This window comes from Thalassophryne amazonica, chromosome 4, assembly GCF_902500255.1.
Source record: "Thalassophryne amazonica chromosome 4, fThaAma1.1, whole genome shotgun sequence".
In the NCBI taxonomy this organism is placed as follows: Eukaryota; Metazoa; Chordata; class Actinopteri; order Batrachoidiformes; family Batrachoididae; genus Thalassophryne; species Thalassophryne amazonica.
This window is the reverse complement of record NC_047106.1, coordinates 91,746,482-91,766,729: the sequence shown is the minus strand read 5'-3', so window position 1 is coordinate 91,766,729 and position 20,248 is coordinate 91,746,482. Positions and strand designations below refer to the sequence as shown.

At 40.6% G+C, this 20,248-nt stretch overlaps 1 protein-coding gene across 1 annotated transcript in view; it reads right to left on the bottom strand.

The window, feature by feature from the left end:
- Positions 1-20,248, bottom strand: part of LOC117508976 (extracellular calcium-sensing receptor-like) — a 71,251-nt gene that overhangs the window by 33,979 nt on the left and 17,024 nt on the right. The window contains exons 6-8 of the mRNA XM_034168802.1: positions 19,102-19,225; positions 14,921-15,095; positions 256-428 (exon numbers count right to left, since the gene is read on the bottom strand). Coding sequence (XP_034024693.1) covers positions 256-428; positions 14,921-15,095; positions 19,102-19,225 — 472 coding nt within the window. The remainder of the gene's footprint in view (positions 1-255; positions 429-14,920; positions 15,096-19,101; positions 19,226-20,248) is intronic.

Sequence of the window (20,248 nt, the reverse complement as noted above, 5' to 3'; positions counted from 1 at the left end):
GACAGGGTGACATAATGAAGAAAGTGTACTGCATTGACCACAAGTCTCATTTTATTTTTATAATATTTGTCAGAGCTGTATGTCTTTGCTTAATTCTTTGCTTTAACCCAGGTCTCAAACACAGCCTAAAAAATCAAGAAAATATAACTAAAAGCAACACTATAAGGCTTGTGACACAATATCAGATATGTTTCAAATGGATAAAATCAATCAAACAGTCACACTCTGATTTCACTGCTGTTCCATCAAACTTACCTGCTGCACTTGAAATCTGTAGGTCGGTGAGTGAAGTCAGGTTTGGCATCTCCTGGTCATAATGCAAAGGGAAGATGCCACCAATAACGTAGTCACCTTCGGCAATGAAGCTTGGCTCAAAGTTGTTTTGAAGAGTGCACATGTTGGCAGAAAGTGGGACTGGAGATGTCAATCTAGAAAGAAGTGAAAGAAAAGGAGAGTACATGGAGAATGTAAAGAAGTAAAGAAAGTGCAAACATACTGCCAGATGTTTCCAAATCGAATGAAAGCAGGAAATGTTATAAGTTATATAAAGCATGTAACTTTCTCTGACTTGCATCTTATTAAAGGAAGTGCAGCTGGATTGGATGTTGTGAGTACCGCCTAATTTGCCAAAGTAAGTTCACAACCACTGGTTGATTCATGCAGGCAAGAGGTATGAGACAATATGGCTTCCTTTGCATTTTTGTGTTAACATCCATGTAAGAAGTAAAGGCACCAGTATTTTTTCTGTGTGTGATAATGTAGTATTACTTAATTGGTATAATACCTCTGTGAGCACTAATTGGCAGGGTTCAGAGAGGTAATGTTAGCTACACTGATAGCACCATGTTTATTGAGACATTGTGCCACTCACAGTTTTTAAAACACACCCAAGTTATTTGAGACATGGCTAGCCAACAAAAATGTGTTCTTTAACCATACCAGGTTATCAAGCTTATTGGCCTTAGCTTACTTGGTATATATTATATAGGTGTTAGTCATCCTACCTAGGTCAAGCTCGCCTTTCCTGTACTACCAACCCAGTCTCACGGCATGTTGTGATTCAGCAGCACAAAATATATATTAACTATTGGTTCATGATATTGTCACGAAAAGTGCAAATGTTAATTCGAATAATAATTCTAATACATTCCGTGACGGCTGCACAAAATTAAAAGTGATGAAGTGGGGGTGGGGGGGGGGGCCTGGGGGATGATGGTTAGGGTTTGGGAAAGGAGTAGGGTTAGTAATAGTAACTTTAAAAAACCCATCATGAAAATTTTAATCATTTTTTGATGGGAGCACGAAAAAAAAAGTGAGACTGGGTTGGCACTCCCCCTGTTTACCTATTCTTAGGTTAATTGGGAGTTTGACAGTCATGCATTGAAAGACATATTGAGTCACCCCATTGAAACTTCAAACCTGTTCATAAGGAAATCTGAGTGATGTCGTGGAATGTTGTCCAGTATATATGGAGTCTATGGTAAAGACCAAATCTCATATTACTAAAACTGACAGGGCTGAAAAAAAAACCTTAATTTGCCTGTCTGTTCCATATAAAAAAGTACAAAATTAAAACAAAGTTTGACACAGTGTGTTCTGTGAGCCATATTAAACAATGCTGTCAGCTGTCCACTGTACAAAATATTCGATTTTATCCTTAATTTGAGCAGCACGGTGTCTTGGGGCCCCTTCACACATAGTTTGAAGTTTGGACACCATTTGGACAAAAACGGCTAAACAGCACAAAACAGTTTGAAAATAGCACATCATGAAACATCGTGCTGATGGGCAGGCATGCACGAACCCAGTGCGAGAGTTCATGCATGCGGCGGTGTCTTTCAGGCAGGAACACACAGTGCCAGCTGCGGCACATCGTGCCACTTATGTGGAGGAAATATAAACACCAGCCGGTACTTGTGGGACCACATCGTGCCACTTATGTGGAAAAAACAACAACATACGACCCACTGGACGCAAACTCACACCATCCAAAAGCTTTAATTGCTAGTCAGAGACTGAGCGACGGAGCTGTTCTTTGAAAGCTGCGGAAATCTGCCTCATATCAGGAAGGACATGGACATACATGTCAACCCCTTTGAGGGTCCACCTGTATAACCAAGTGAGAAAATCCATAAAATCAACACAAAATCCTTATAACCTCCAAATTGCACCAAAATCAGTTTTATTACAGTACACACAACCGCATAGCAGTGTCACATAACTGCATTTTTGTCCACAAATTATGAGTTGCCGCAATGACATTAAAGTCAGGATCATTAGTATTTCCTCCACAGTTGAATTTCAAACAATAGTGATCTAGTATTCATGCGTCAAGCTGAATTTTATTGAACTGAATGTGTCGAATTTAGTTATTTTTTACAGAAACAAGAACTGTCTGTCACTAATGAAATAATAATATAAATCATGAAAAATAAATTGAATAAAGTAAATAATATTAAATTGGTCACTGGTCCTTAAACTTTGGACATAATAAACTCTTCATGGTGGATCCTTGATCTCTGGACATAAATAGGAATAAACTAAATCTGTAGTTTTTGTCAGAAGCATTTCCTTTCAGACAGTATTGACATGAATGTCTTTCCATACATTTGAGATCACTGTGCTTCACATCAGCATCAGATTCATAAAGAATGCAGGATGTTTCAATTTGGGAAGAAAAAAACGTTTTAGTCAATTGTAGTTTCGTGTCTGTAATACAATTTTATTTAAAGCGGAAATTCGTTTTGAAGTTATTATTTCCGACCGGACTCTGTCTCAGCAGACAATGGAATGGAGGATGATTCTCGCTACTTGACTACAACAAGGCAAGAGTCCCAGTTAGTGATTTTAATCAACACAAAAGTGACTCACGATATTTTAATGGCTTTGAAAGGAGTTAAGAAGAGGACTTGCTGTTTCTGAAGAGCAGCGAATCAAAGAACCAATGAGCTAGTGGATCAAAGCATTGCTTCATTTGGTTCACGCATCAAAGTGGAGTCACGTTGCAGAATCAGCTGATTACAGAGCCGCTGCAGACCAAACCCTGAATATCCATAAGACTTTATTTGTACGTCCGTATGACAATGAAACTCGGAAAAATCCATATAATTTACGGACAATCTGTATAGGTTGACATGTATGCATGGAAGCATTACAAAATAAATTAAAATCACACACCATATAAAAACACTGCATTTATCAAGCAAGCAATACAAATGAGATCCATCTGTTCCTCTGTAAATGACCCATGGTCACAGACATACAGTCATGAAATGACATGAATGAGAAGCAGTTCACTAGTCTCATTCATGTCCACATCTGCTGGTGCGTCTCCAACCAGCCACGCACGTGTCTTGTGCACGACACACCGCAGGACAGCGCATCATGTGGAACAGAGCTCGCATGGGTGACGTGACAGTGAGTTTGCCTGCTGCGTGTTCTGATCAGATGGTCCATTTCAACTTGGGAGCAGCCTGTCCATGTGCACGCCATGCGCATGCTCACTCACTGCAGCACATTGGAGAGATAATTGTAGGTTTAACCGAGGTTTCACATAACCCAATCATATCTAAGTGATGATCCATAATTAGATCATTAATCAACAATGATTTTGAGGGCAGTGATCTTATGTTAATGAGACCCAAACTAAGGACCTCAGTGGGGTTGACTGTTGGACTGTTCGGATTTAGGGGTGGTTCCAGAGTAGCATATACAAAGTGCCTGGAAGTAGGTTTAGGTAGCTGCTTGGAGTGATTGAATAAACCATAAGTTGAATCATTGCCTCTCTGTAGAAACTGCCTTTTTCTAGCTGTTTGAATACCACAGCCATCTAGATTGACCCTCTGAACTCTAATGTTTGGCTTATATCTCTGATTTGCCTGAGATTAGTCCTCATGGAAATGTTTGCCTGACTGATTGATTCTCTGTGTTTGACTTTGGACTGTTTGCACACTGTGTTTAAAGTCCTTTGGACTTACACCCTGTGCTGGGGACTTCAGTACAGTAACTGTTGTTCCTTTGTGATGCAAGGAGTGCACTTTATCAGAGTCTCCATAAATCACCACTCATTATGGTGCACAGTCTGTAGCACAAAGTGCAAGTCCTGAAATCTGAGCACAGGCAAGGCCACAGAGCACAAATGGGCTGGGTTAACTCTTTATATTATTCAGGGGAGTTTTGTGGGCAAACAATAAATTCAACCAATTAGAGTTAGACTTGTCATCGTTGTCTTGGCAGTATCTCAGTGGTGAGGAAAATGGTCTCTTGTCGAAACACCTGTGCATGGGTTTGTGTAATGTGGGAATGTCGTTCCACACTGAAGTTCTATTTTGTTGTTTTAAAAAGGGTGCACTGAAAAGTAATATTTTGAGCCAAATTAGACAGGCAAACAACTTCATATTCTATTTAATTTCTCTTTACTTATGCAGCATGATTTACTTTGAAAATATGACACTGTTATCAGGACACGTGAGTCATTCAATGCATCATCAATCACTCAATCACTGGAGCCTAAAGGCCCTGTCACACCTTGGTGATTTAGCCTGCATATTTTTGGGCAATTTGCCAATTTAACTTAATTTAACACACACGTAACATGGGTTTGTTTACTAATGTGGGTCACTGTGAACTTTGACCGGAATACTTGACACGGTCACAACCCATACATGTTAATGATGTTGATTTGGCTGATTAACACCTAGGAATTTAAAACCATTTGTTCTACAGGTCCACCAGTACCTCATATCACAAATAAAGAACTGATGAAAATGTTGGATGCATCAGATAGATCTGATTTAGAGATATTACAAGGAGTGCTTTCTTCCACCTGCGAAATATAGCAAAGATTCGTCCTATCTTGTCTATGGCTGATGCTGAGACCCTGATTCATGTGTTTGTCTCTTCTAGATTGGACTACTGCAATGTTCTATTTTCTGGTTTACGGCAGTCCAGCATTAGTTGTCTCCAATTGGTTCAAAATGCTGCTGCCAGACTTTTGATACGAAGCAGAAAGTTTGACCACATTATACCCATTTTGGCCTCTCTTCACTGGCTTCCTGTCCCAGTGAGATCAGATTTTAAGGTTCTGCTACGAGCCTATAAAATTGTTCACAGACTGACACCTCCCTACCTAGCTGACCTAATTAAACTCTACGTACAGGGCCCCGGCTTTGTGTTCTCAAGGTGCAGGACTACTTTGTGTCCCTAGGGTGAATAAAAAGTCTGCAGGTCACAGAGCTTTCTCTTATTGTGCCCCTGTTCTGTGGAATCAATAAAACAGTCAGATTCTGTAGAGATTTTCAAGTCCAAACTTAAGATACACTTATTTTCCCTTTTGTATGGCTAACATACTGGCATAGTATGTTTCTATGCTTTTTTCTCTTTTAATTAATTTTATTACGAAACGGAGTGTGCCGCATCCTCAACTTTATCTAATTTCTGGGTCTTTTAGTGAAGCTTAGGGCTAGTGGCCAGCGATCACCTTAGTATTCTTCTGTTTTTCTTGTTGCTTAATGCTGACAAATTACACTGTATTTGTTGTCTTACTGATGCTTGATTCTGCTTTTTTCTTTTCTTTCTGTTTGAGGTGCAGCTCCATCCAGAGATGAGTGTGGTGTCTGTTCCGGAAGCTCTCCTGTGCACCGGCAACATTTCCTGTATGTTCGTTTTGTGAATTGTTTTGTAATATGTCTGTAGCATGGCCCAAGCAGAGGGTCACCCTTTGAGTCTGGTCTGCTTGATGTTTCTTCCTCAGAGGGAGTTTTTCTTTACCACTGTTCCTCTAGGGGTTGATAAGGTTAGACCTTACTTGTGTGACGTGCCTTGAGGCAACCTTGTTGTGATTTGGCCCTATATAAATGAAAATGAATTGAAAATTGAAATCAGATATCAATGTGACATTGTAGTACTTTAAAATGCCACTTCATCACCGTGGCTTGAAAGGTTGTCATCTACAAACAAAGCCATTACTGTTAAATCAACATAATCAATGGAGACAAAAGTTAACCTTTCACCAGAAGGATCAAGGTCATGTCTTTATTTGTTCTTTGTAGTTTTTTCATTCTTACATTGAATCAGGGGCAGATGCAGTGGTGGAGCAAGACTGGCACTGGCCTTAGCTGAAAGCTGATTGGCCCCTGAAGTGTCCATGTTCTCTCAAATTATACAAATTATTATATCTTTTGAATTTACCATGTGAGTTCCACTCCAGAGTCGATTGCCAGTTGTCAGTTATGCACTATTATGATGGCCATTAAGCTTTTCATGTTAACAAGGAAAAACAAAACTGCCAATAAAAATAACTTCTTTAAACTGGAAATTTCACATTCACAATCTGTAAAGCATAGTAAGTGAACACCATTCAATAATCAAGAAATGGTACTAAGAATTTATATGAAGTCATAGCAGATAGAGTTAATAGAAAAATATACAAATCAGAGCACATTTCATTTCTCTATAGTTTTCTCTGCAGTAGTAGCTCTCATGAATACACCTGTTCACTGCTGTATGCCTCTGTGCTATGCTACCAGAAACTATGCTACCAGTTTTCAAAAGGGACCAGTGAAGTCAACATGAATAGCGCTGCCACAGGTCCTCTGGCCATTCCCATGGAGTACGAGGGATGGTTGTGGAATGCACTTTTTTTTTTTTTTTTTTTTTTTTTGCATGTAGGGCATGTTGTCACAGCTCTCTTCAATTTGCATGTCAAATCCAAGGCCACCAAAATTAAATCCTGGCTAGCTCCTTCATGTTCACATTTCACAGTGACCTGCATGCAATCTTTTTGTCAAGAATGGTGGAATGCCTCACTCTGTGTCCCCAAAGAAGATATCCTGCCTGGACAGAGAGTCACTCGTTTTTTCTGATGTAAGGTTTTAACTCAGGAGAATCCCCTCTTCTCCTTTCATAAAACATCCAGTAGTTTTGACAAAAACCAGGTCATTTCTTGTGCCATTTCACCTGGGCAGAGGTGATTGGAGCCTTTTCTACTTGTCTGAGGTAGAAAAGGTCTGTTTGTTTCCCTTTCTCGTGTCCAGAGGTCAGGGTAACCTGGAGAGACCATCTGTGTTTGCATGGAGTTCTGATTTGGGTACTTGATGTTGTACATGTCAGCGGATAGCAACAAGGCTCTTCTTTGCATCCTGCTTGCTGATAATGATGGAATAACAGTATGGGGCCCAGAGATAGAGTCGTGATGTGGGCGTGATCAGTTAGAAGGATAATCCTCCTTACAAATTGGTATTGGTGTAATTTTCTGACAACAGACACTATTCCCAGAGCCTCTGTTCAGTTTGAGCATAATTGCTTTCTGCTTTATGAGTATGCGAGAAGCAAATGCAATTTGGGTGCTCCTTGCTGCCAGGTATTATGCCTGAAACAAGTGCTCCTAACCTGTAGGGGCTAAGCATTACATGGAGGCTGGGCAATTTTGTGGTCAACATGTGTCACAGTGTCCAAATCCAGCAATGTTATTTTGTTTGAGTGAATGCTAGCCCACATTTCTCTGTCCAGTTCCAGGCTTTGTCATGGCACAGTAGATGGTGAAGGGGTTTGAGCATTGAAGACAGGTTCTGTATGAATTTTCCACCAACCAGCTCTCACAAGGATCCTGGAGGTTGCCTGGGAGTATGCCCACACAGTCTAGATGCATTTTGTGGACTTGGAGAAGGCGTATGATTGGGTACCCCGGGAGATACTGTGAGAGGTGCTGCGAGAGTATGGAGTGAAGGGGTCCCTTCTCAGGGCCACCAGTCTCTGTACTGCAAAGCAAGAGCTATGTTCGGGTGCTCGTAGTACGTGGACTCGTTCCAGTGGAGGTGGCTCCTGCCAGGGCTGTGCCTTGTCACCAACCTGTTTGTGATCTTCATGGACAGAATATCGAGGCATAGTCAGGGGGAGAGGGGTTTCCAGTTTGTGTTCTCAGGGTTCATCACTGCATTTTGCAGATGATGTGGTCCTGTTGGCTTCATCGGCCCGGTGAATCCAACACTCACTGGATTGGTTTGCAGCCGAGTGTGAAGCGGCTGGGATGAGGATCAGCACCTATAAATCTGAGGCCATGGTTCTCAGCAGGAAATGATGAATTGCCTACTCTGGGTAGGGAATCCGGCCTTGCTCCAAGTGAAGGAGTTCAAGTACCTCGGGGTCTTGTTCACAAATGAGGGGACAATGGAGCATGAGATTGGTGGGAGAATCGGTGCAGCAGGGGCTGTATTGCAATCGCTCTACCATACTGTTGTGACGAAAAGGGAGCTGGGCCAAAAGGTGAAGCTCTCAATCTATTGGTGAATCTTTCGGTCCTACTGTCACCTATGGTCATGAGGGTTGGGTCATGACTGAAACAACTAGATCGTGGGTACAAGAGGCTGAAATGGGCTTCCTCAGGAGGGTGGCTGGTGTCTCCCTTAGAGACAGGGTGAGAAGTTCGGTCATCCGTGGGCAGCTCGGAGTAGAGTCGCTGCTACTTCGCATTGAAAGGAGCCAGCTGATGTGGTTCGGGCATCTGGTAAGAATGCCTTGTGGACACCTCCTTAGAGAGATGTTCCAGGCATGTCCATCTGGGAGGAGACCCTGGGGAAGACCTAGGACTAGGTGGAGAGATTATACATCCACACTGGCCTGGGAACACCTCGGGATTCCCCAGTCAGAGGTGGTCAATGTCGTTGGGAAAGGGAAGTCTGGGGCTCCCCTGCAGGAGCTGTTGCCCCCGTGACCCGAACCCAGAAAAGCATGTTGAAGATGAGTATCGAGTTAAAAAGTCCAAGATAAGCATGTAGGTGACTCACATGTTGTGGTGTTGGTGCTCTAGAATCACATTCACCTTGGATGGGTCTTTGTGCAGGCCATCGCCACTCAATAACATGCCCCCCAAATATTTCACTGATGATTTATAGTAGAGAAGCTTTGAATCTTCGACTGGACTGGGTTGCTTGACACAAGGACATGTCGCTTCAAATCGCAGAAGCTTCCTCAGCTAAAATTCTTGCTCTGTTAGTCTGACTTCTGTTTTGACTCTTGCAGAGGAAGAATAAACAGAAGCCAACAAAAGCTGGAGTTTTTTAAACCTAACCAGACCCCTCCTACCGAGAGGCCGACTGCTATAGACTAGTGACTAAACAATAGTTCTAATTAGCACCTATTGTGCTAATGACAGGGCAGCTGTCCCTCCTAATGATGGGACGGAAGCCTCTCCTGATGGCTCCCTTGATGACTCTCCTGATGATGTAAATGACTCATTACTATGAACAAAAGACTGAAACTGCTTTGACCTGAGTACCCCATTTTAAACAGGGGACAAAGCGTGTCTCAGACCCAGTGGTGTAGTCTACTTGGAACGCAGGTAGACGCCGTCTACTCACCTAAAATTACCGGGAATTTCCGTCTACCCACTTCAAATTGCCCCGGGGAACGTGACGGTGTAAATAAAATAAGTGCTTATTGACTGTAATTTTATTTTCTCCCTTTAAAAGAAAGCCATCAGGCATCCATCACTGCAGAGTGCACCGTATGTCCCACCCCCGCTCGCTCTGCTAGATAAGAGCTTTAATTGCCTCATAGAGAGATGGGGTGGGGCTCCAGCTGATCAGCACGAAAGCCACACACAAACCAAGAAGAATGCTGGAAGTATCGATGGTGATTATTACCCGAAAAAATGAAAAAAAAACAGGCCTTGGTTTTAGATTTTTTTTTTCCAAAACGTCAACCTGCTGCTTCAGGGGCCGATTCATGAAGTTTGCACCCTGAGTGGAGGAGATAAACCTGGCGCTGTCTGCATTTCTGGTAAGTGGGCTAGCCTACGACAGCTAGTTTTTTATTTGTTCACTAAGCTAATGGGCCTTTTCACACTGAATACGTCAGACGCATCAAAAAACGGTCTAAAAGCATTATTTTCAATGAGACGCGTTGCTTTTTAGATGGTGACGGGAGCGCGCATTGCCGCTTGTCGGCAGGCTGACGTAGACAAAGTTCAAGCCAATCCAACTTTCTGAGCCGTGACGTACCTTTGCATTGTCCAATAGGAACGACGCGTCGGGCCAAAACACGGAAGACTAGTGGCAGAAACCATAGGCATATATAAGAGTAGACCACGCATTGACCGCTGCTTCCTACTGGTGCTGGCGAGCCGTAGGGCAGCCATCTTGGAAGGGGCACCCGCTCCGCTCAGTGTCATCTATTTGACAGGCGCAATGAAGTGTCAGTGCGTTTAATCAATCATAACTCGCTGTATACAAAATGGATTTTCACGATTTGTTTTTTGTTGTTGTTTGTTTCAAACGTTATGCATGTAGCCATGAGGCAGGGCACATGGTTCAGTGAATGTAATTTTAATATTTATAGTGGGCTTAAAAGTAATATATTCTGATATACCTATAGGGTGCATTGGCTTAATTTTTTGCATTTCAGAATATTGAAGTAAATTGTGATATGAATTCAATTGACTATATATACACTCAGTAACATTTCTGTAATGCTTACTTTGTTTTCTACTCAAATAAAAAAAAAAGAAAATGTAGACCTCACACTCCAGAATGAAATACTTAGACCATTTATAGTAAGAGTGCCAACATTTCTCAGACAACCCATTCAGCATTGTCCGAAAGTGGGAAATGTATTTAGTATTATAGACAAATCATTCAAATTCACATGCAATGAAGATAGACAGACAGACAAACACACAGACACCACACACACACACACACACACACATATATCTATATATACAGAGAGACAGAGAGAGAGAGAGAGAGAGAGCACATTTTTAACACTAAAGCCGACACCTACTCTTTGGAGGTAAACCGGGAAGCTGAAGATGGATGGAATAACACCATCCCACAGTCAGACAATCTGACCTGTCCTGTCGAAATCATCATTCTTAAAGTGTTCACTGCACAGCACAGAAGAATCATTTGCAGTGCACTGCTACTTCCCATTTCCTCCGGACATCTTTGTCTTTGGGAAACCTTCAAAACAAAAATGGCCAATTTTGGAGAGCCTACAAAAAAACACTGTAAATGTTTACTTATTTACTTCCTCCTACTTTCTTCAACAAAACTCCTATTTTCATGCATATCTACAGATAATGAACCAAAGCTGCTGATAACTGAGTAAGCTTGTTTTGCAAACTACTGTACAATCAGATATTCTGTTGTCAGGATTTTTTAAGGATGTAAGTGGGTGGGTTTGAGACACGAGAGGTAGCCTATACTGTTTTAAAGTGAAATAATCAGCTACATGTGAATAATGCAGTCTCTGCCACCTGTGTAAAATTAGCTGATCATTGTTATACCAGTAATATTTATTTTATTTCGACAGGAGCATTCTTTTGGCAGTTGTAATACAGCTGTTATGTCTCAGTTAGCCTCCGGCACTAAACTATAGTTAGCCGTCCGGCATCTCGCTAGTGGTACAGTAAGTAATATTCTATTCACAAAATACAATAATAATGTTCAATCTTACTTGTGAAAAGCAATGCCCTCATCCCTGCTTCCAATAGTCCGCCTATGTGAACAAAAATAGGCTGCACAGTGGGCAGGTATCTTCTGTGACTTTGTGGACTTGTTTTGTTTACAATAGGACTAATTGGTAGGACGCCCCTTCAAAGATGGCGGCCGCATTTCTTGTGCCACAGCAGCCAATGCAGGGTCTATTCATATATATGCCTATGGCAGAAACCACTGATCTGTACAAAATGGATCGGTGTAGAAATAAACCACTGATCTGTACAAAACAAACGTGTCACAGGACTGCTCATTTATGGAGCAGTTTTATGAAGAAAAATCCTTGGAAATGTTTTTTTGTTGTTGTTTGTTACCTCAGAATTTCTGATTACTGTTAAAAAAAAGTTTAAAACACTTGTAATTAAAATAGCTAAATAAATCAATAAATGGTTCTTTAGAAACCTTTTCATCTGTAAATTAAAACCACCTGTTATTTCAGATTAGATAATTTCTTGTTTAACATAAGGAACCTCGGACATTTATTTTTAGACAAAATAACATGGAAATTTGTACTTTTTTTAAGTCTGGTAGATTATTTATATCTCATTTCAACTAGAAAAACAGACACTGTAAATAAATACAAATGTTTATTATAAATGCAACAGAAAATAATTTAACAATGACTGCAGTGATTGTAAAGTAGGATTTCTGTGACATAAACCTCTTGATGAATTTTTTTAATGCTCATTTCAACTTGTAATTTTGACAAAATATGTAATTGCCGGCCCTGCGACAGACTGGCGTCCTGTCCTGGGTGTACCCCGCCTCACGCCTTATGACTGCTGGGATAGGCTCCAGCCCCCCATGACCCTTAATTGGACTAAGCGGTAGAAGATGGATGGATGGATGGATATGTAATTGCCTTTAATGTTGTTATCAGGACGGAGTCATTTCTAAAATATGAATTTGAGCACAATAAGTGGAGAGCTTCTACTTGTGCAAATGTCTTTTGACTTTGATTCGTGGACATTTTTAATGATCCGTTCATTATTGTTAAAATATAAAATGAAACAGCTTTTTAAAAAATAATAGAGTTTTGCCGGTAATCTACAGATGTCTCTTGAGCTTGAGTCCCGTTGGCTGTTGGATAGTGTAGTTTTAAAATGACTGGAATTGGTAAGTGACATACCCCCAGTAGTTGCATGGTTGTCTTAGTTAGTTAGTTGGTTGTCTTCATACTATACTTTTGTGCCACTGATTTGGCCTACAATGTTTTTGTCATGGGTTGAAAAGGTTTCTGCAAAGTAAAGCATCTACCATATTTTCATTGTATGTGAATTTTCTGGGAGCTAGCTTCTGTCCCGGCTTCTGTCCTTCAGCCTAGCTGCTGTTTTAATGGAACTTAACGTATACTAATACTAGCTTGTTTATACTGGGTAGGTTTCCTTATGGACCACAAAGTCTACAGGTTCCAGTCCCCCGTCTGGACCTGATGATGGACTGTCAATTTCAACAGAGATTGTGGTAGGAGGCGTGAGGCTCTGCAGCCAGTGCATGCTCATGTAGACCGGTGTGTTCTGCTTTTTTTTTTATGTTTATGCGTCTAAACTGTCCACAAACAACGTGGGGCCATGCGGATTATATGAAGGGTGAATCTTGCAGCTGCTGAATTTGACAGTACAGGCTCATATCCAATACTAAATAGAGGGAGGAAAAGTGAACTCTTGCAATATACTTAGTTGGGAGGCAACAATCTGCTTCTTATTATTGTTAAGAGAACTTTTCTTTCTTAATAACAAGGAGTCACAGTCACCTTTTTTTTTTTGAGTGACTGTGACTTAAAGTTGTCTTATTTACTGTTAAACAATGCACAGTAGCTTGCATATGATACTTTTGTCTGGATTTAAACATTGTTTATTCCTGGTTTATGACCTGATTAAATTTATTTGTTAAATTAGGTTTTCAGATGCCAAAAAATAAATGTATTTGATCTTTGTATTTTTTTAATCACTCTTTTAGATTTACTGCTGTATACTGTATTTTGCAATTGGTGCAAATTACTTACTTACATTCTGACACATTTCTCACATTTATAGTGGCAAATATAGAATATAAATGATCAGATGGAAAGTATAGATCTATTTGTTGTTATGGTGTTAAAAATGTTAATAACCGGGGCGCAATGCACAAGGTTGATGACGGGCAAAAAACACAGTCTACCCACTTCAAAAATGTAGACTACACCACTGCTCAGACCCCCTCCCCGCTTAAGGCTGGGTTTCAACTGTTTCACATAGAATGCTTCCTTGACACCTCTCTCAAACCATTTCTTCTCTCTGGCTAAGATTTTAACTTTCTTGTCCTCAAACGTGTGGTTAGTGTCTTTCAGGTGGAGATGAACCGCAGAGAGGTCCATTTGCGCCCTCTCTGCAGTGCTGGTATAGCCTTTTGTGTAAAGGTTGCTTAGTCTCACCTATGTAGTGTTCATTACAGTTTTCCTGACATCTGATAGAATACACTACATTGCTCTGTTTGTAACTAGGGATCCTGTCCTTAGGGTGAACTAATTTCTGTCTCAAGGTGTTAACCGGTTTAAAGTAAACTGGGATTCTGTGCTGTCTGAAGATCCTCTGTAGTTTTTCCCCTACTCCTGCTAAATAAGGGAGAGACACTCCTCTTCTTCTTGTCTCCGTCTCCTGTCTATCTGGTCTCTTTGTTTTCTGGGACTTCTGCACTTTGTCCAGGGACCATTGTGGGTACCCACATACTGTGAGGGCTTTCTGTACAAGTTGTTGTTCTTTAGCCCTTCCCTCTGCAGTTGTGGGCACCTGTAGGGCTCTGTGTTGAAGAGTCCTGATCACCCCAAGCTTGTGTTCAAGGGGGTGGTTTGAGCCAAAGAGCAGATATTGGTCAGTGTGAGTGGGGTTTCTGTAAACCCCTGTCTGGAGCTGCCTGTTCTCTCCAATCGTAACATCACAGTCCAAGAAGGCTAAATGGTTGTTTCTGGCATCCTCACATGTGAACTTGATATTGGAATTCACAGAGTTGATGTGTTCTGTAAAGTCCTCAACCTCCTGTTGCTTGATTTTAACCCATGTGTCATCGACATATCTGAACCAGTGACTGGGAGAGATGTCCGTGAAAGATGTCAAGGCTGTCTTCTCCACTCGCTCCATGTACAGATTGGCCACAATGAGGGATACTGGAGACCCAATCGCACAACCATGGATCTGCCTGTAGTAATTCCCCCTAAACAGGAAATACGTGGTGTTAAGACAGATCTCCAAGAGTTGGCAGATGTGGTCTGGTGTGACTCCAGTACATACGAACGTCTGAAGAGAGACCCCACGAGCGGCTATAAGAAGAAAATCATTAGCTACCTCCAAACCTGGAGAAAGAGGGACTCATCGACAGGCAGACATACTACAGACTGTACCCTGGGGACGCCACTCCATGCATCTATGGACTGCCCAAAATCCACAAACAGATAGAAAAAGACTGCAAATACACTTAAAGTGAGAAAAGCCCCGACCAGAGCCATGACATTGAGCACTAGACCCAAAGAATCATAGGTCAGGAACTCCACCTGCTTAGGAATGCAACTTGTTCCATATTTGTTTGACCAGAAGTCTTGAGGGCAGGATATGCACTCGATGGAATCTAATGAAAGAACAAGACAAGATTAAGAATAAATACCTGATTGTGATATCACATGACAGATGACAATGTTAGCTCAGCCAAAACTGAACTACCAAGATTACTCAAAGCTGCTTTTCATCAAACTTTGTTAGACTGTTCAGTATAGGCCATCAAAGAAGACAATAAATTTTGGGTTGATGCAAGTAAGTAAAACACATTTGTTTTTGTTTTTTAAGCACATTTGTTAAATGTGCCTAAGCAGTGACCAACATCTTCCTTGATTTGATTAATGTCTGCAAAACTGGGGAGCCAATTTTTCATGAAGCCTGCATGGGCCAAAAAAATTCAATTCAATAAATTGATATTGCATCAAATCACAATATAAATCACTCCAAGGCACTGCACATGGTGAGGTATAAACTTACCCACCTCTGACCACATGGGCAACAGTGGTAAGTGAAAAGTCCCTCAATTAATATATTTTTTTCTTTGATTATTGACTATGATTTGATTGATTTGATTATTAAAAAAAACCTTAAGCACATCGGGCTCAGTCGGTTGACCATCTGCTTTGGCCACCACTTTCAATAATGATACAGACCTGAATTACAGTGTTTTAAATAGAAAATTACTTGCTTGGGCTTCTCTCAACATTTTTACATCTACAAATGGCAAATCCATGTTAATGAACATTGGTGAATGAGTACATATTTGGGATAAAGGAAGAGGAAAAACATTGGGTCCAGGGATTTATTAGGACCCGAGTGACGGTGAAGTCATCCTATGAGGACCCTATTATCGTTGCGCTGTTTATTATTATTCTTTACACTTTTCAAGCCCCAATTTCGCCCCTTTCCCATGCTCAAAAAGTCATCAAACTTTCCAAAGTCATTCAGTCGGATCTGAAAATCAATATTTTGGGTGTTGCGCACATGCTCGCAGTGAAATGGCACTCCCTACCAATTTCCAAAAAACCCTCCCCATTGGGTTTTTTTATTGTAACCACACAGAATTTGGTACACATATTTACCATGCTAGGATGCACAAAAAAGTCTCTTAACGTCGTGGTGAAATGTCGACACGGAAGTTGGCCATTTTGATTTGAAGTTTTGATTTTGGGCTAATTTTTAGACACTTCCACAACTTACATTTGAATGAACTCATCCTAGGGATTTCATCCAATCATCTTCAAATTTAACACACATCATCATGACCCAATGCAATCAAAAGTTATTAAAATAATTTCTTTAGGTCAAAAGGCATGGCTGCTAGGGTTTGTCAAACTTTGGCGAGCGTTTTGGACCACACCGTTTCACTTCAAATGGCTGTTATGCCCACATACTTCATCGTGGAGCCTTCGAACTTGCTGGACATGATGAGGCCTCTGCCCTGAACCTCCCCATATACAACCCCTGGCAAAAATTATGGAATCACCGGCCTCGGAGGATGTTCATTCAGTTGTTTAATTTTGTAGAAAAAATGCAGATCACAGACATGACACTGTCAAGTCATTTCAAATTGCAACTTTCTGGCTTTAAGAAATACTATAAGAAATCAAGAAAAAAATTGTGGCAGTCAGTAACGGTTACTTTTTTAGACCAAGCAGAGGGAAAAAAATATGGACTCACTCAATTCTAAGGAATAAATTATGGAATCACCCTGTAAATTTTCATCCCCAAAACTAACACCTGCATCAAATCAGATCTGCTCGTTAGTCTGCATCTAAAAAGGAGTGATTACACCTTGGAGAGCTGTTGCACCAAGTGGACTGACATGAATCATGCCTCCAACATGAGAGATGTCAATTGAAACAAAGGAGAGGATTATCAAACTCTTAAAAGAGGGTAAATCATCACGCAATGTTGCAAAAGATGTTGGTTGTTCACAGTCAGCTGTGTCTAAACTCTGGACCAAATACAAACAACATGGGAAGGTTGTTAAAGGCAAACATACTGGTAGACCAAGGAAGGCATCAAAGCGTCAAGACAGAAAACTTAAAGCAAACTTAAAAAATGCACAACAAAACAAATGAGGAACAAATGGGAGGAAACTGGAGTCAACGTCTGTGACCGAACTGTAAGAAACTGCCTAAAGGAAATGGGATTTACATACAGAAAAGCTAAACGAAAGCCATCATTAACACCTAAACAGAAAAAAACAAGGTTACAATGGGCTAAGAAAAAGCAATCATGGACTGTGGATGACTGGATGAAAGTCATATTCAGTGATGAATCTCAAATCTGCATTGGGCAAGGTGATGATGCTGGAACTTTTGTTTGGTGCCGTTCCAATGAGATTTATAAAGATGACTGCCTGAAGAGAACATGTAAATTTCCACAGTCATTGATGATATGGGGCTGCATGTCAGGTAAAGGCACTGGGGAGATGGCTGTCATTACATCATCAATAAATGCACAAGTTTACGTTGATATTTTGCACACTTTTCTTATCCCATCAATTGAAAGGATGTTTGGGGATGATGAAATCATTTTTCAATATGATAATGCATCTTGCCATAGAGTAAAACTGTGAAAACATTTCTTGCAAAAAGACACATAGGGTCAATGTCATGGCCTGCAAATAGTCCAGATCTTAATCTAATTGAAAATCTTTGGTGGAAGTTGAAGAAAATGGTCCATGACAAGGCTCCAACCTGCAAAGCTGATCTGGCAACAGCAATCAGAGAAAGTTGGAGCCAGATTGATGAAGAGTAGTTTGTCATTAAGTCCATGCCTCAGAGACTGCAAGCTGTTATAAAAGCCAGAGGTGGTGCAACAAAATACTAGTGATGCGTTGGAGCGTTCTTTAGTTTTTCATGATTCCATAATTTTTTCCTCAGATTTGAGTGATTCCATATTTTTTTTCCCTCTGCTTGGTCTAAAAAAGTAACCGTTACTGACTGCCACAATTTTTTTTCCTGATTTCTTATAGTGTTTCTTAAAGCCAGAAAGTTGCCATTTGAAATGACTTTAGTTTTGTGTCATGTCTGTGATCTGCTTTTTTTCTACAAAATTAAACAACTGAATGAACATCCTCTGAGGCCGGTGATTCCATATTTTTTTACCAGGGGTTGTATTAACTTCACACCTAACTCATAGCGCCCCCCGGTGGTAATAGGAAGTGTCTTATTTATACTTTAAGAGGTACTGATGTCACAGAGTTAACCCCATCAACGTCATTCCACTTCTAAAACATGCAGAACAAGTTGGTGAACATACATGATGATCGCCGTGAAGCTACGAGTAATGGCATCCGTGTGGTGGCGTGCTGAATATAGATCCTTCACCATGAAATTACGTTTTGATGGCTTTAATTTTGTCATATCATTGATACACAGGTCAAGAACGACAACCTCTTACATGTAATTGGGGCAACGCCCATGGGCAGGGCAAAATGTCTCTATAGCGTCCCCTTGCAACTTTGAAAAACCTCTCCCCATAGGGTTTTTTGGAGTAGGGAGATGAGAATTGGTACACATGTGACTTGCATAGATGTATAAATAAATCTGTTGCACCATTGTTCTACTCCAAACAGGAAGTCGGCATTTTGAATTTTCATGTCATTTTGGCATGATTTCCACACGTTGCATTTGAATGAACTTCTCCTAGGGATTTTGTTCAATGCACTTCAAATTTCTTTCAGAACATCCAGAGATGATAATAATCAAAAGTTATTAAAAGCTTTTTTTCTATGTCGAAGGGTGTGGCCCGCCATTTTGATCCTTCGCCATGGAACATCAAGTCATAACTCCTTCATGCTTTGTCTGATTGACTTGAAACGTCACATATGTGATGAGGGTCGGCCCCTGAACAAAAATTGTGCTGGCCTGGGGAGGCGGTGGTGCGGACACGAGGGCCCGTCCATGACTGCTTGCAGTCCTATTTATTACTTTCTCATGATATTTTTTTTTATTGAAATGAAATAAGCCATGCATCTTTATAATAACGATTCAGTATAGTAAAATGATTTTGATTTGTCTTTCAAGGTATGACTAAAAATATACTGAGGCTATTGAAATAATTATTACCTGTCTTATTGCTAATTTTGCCACTGTCACATGGTACACAGTCGTAGCAACAAGCAGGCTCCCCACGACGGACAGACTTCCGGAAACCTGGTAAACAGCTGGGACTGCACACAGATACCAACACCTAGTGTGGACAGATACAACAATTTTGATGATAAATGTCGAACCTGGTTGTACAAAAAAATAGCTGTTGTCTAATACATGATACTGTCCTCAAAACAGAGAATAACTAACACATTGTAACTCCCAACTCTTCACATATTTACACAGCCCATTCTCATGCTTTTTTTCTTGACACTGTCACCAAATGTGTAACTTTTTCATGACGTGCTCAAGTTTAGTTCAATGTTTTTAAAGCCTAACCCTAAACATACCCCCACCCCAAATTTTGTGATACCATCACAAATTACTTTTGTGATACTGTTAAGAAAATATGACACATTTCCTGCCCGTATCACATATAGATTAAATCACTTTATGTGATGACATCACAAACTGATGTGAGATCAGGCTGTTTTTTACACATGCTCAGTGCCCCTTTTCATCAGGATGTGACAATTTAGGGACCCTTGTTGCTTCATTTAGTGATGGGTGGGGAGAGCAATTTTTTGATCAACAGGAAGCATTTGTCTAAGTTTTGGTTGTGGGTCGGGTTAAGGGTCGGACTAGAGGTACGTTTTCCCCATGCATCACACAGCCATGTAATGGAGGTACCCAACGCATCATAGATTAATACTCAGTGAAAATAAGCCATTGGCATCAAAATGTGATGACTTGAGTGTGAGACTGAGTTGGAATAATCATTATTGTTTCAATTATTCAGTGGGATACTGATAATTGAAATGCCCCAGAAGGCATTAAAACATCAATGGGCTTTCTATACTTCTTAGTTATACCAAGATGTTCATATTTTAGCCAAACTTACTCCTGACTTACCTCCAGTGTTGGCACAGTTACTTTGAAAAAGTAATCCAATTACTGATTACTGATTACTCCTTGAAAAAGTAACTTAGTTACTTTACTGATTACTCAATTGTAAAAGTAACTAAGTTAGATTACTAGTTACTTTTTTAGTTACTTTTCCCAAACAACCCTCTGCCACCTCAACATGACAGATACCTGTTTTGCCAAAACTCACTTTATAGTC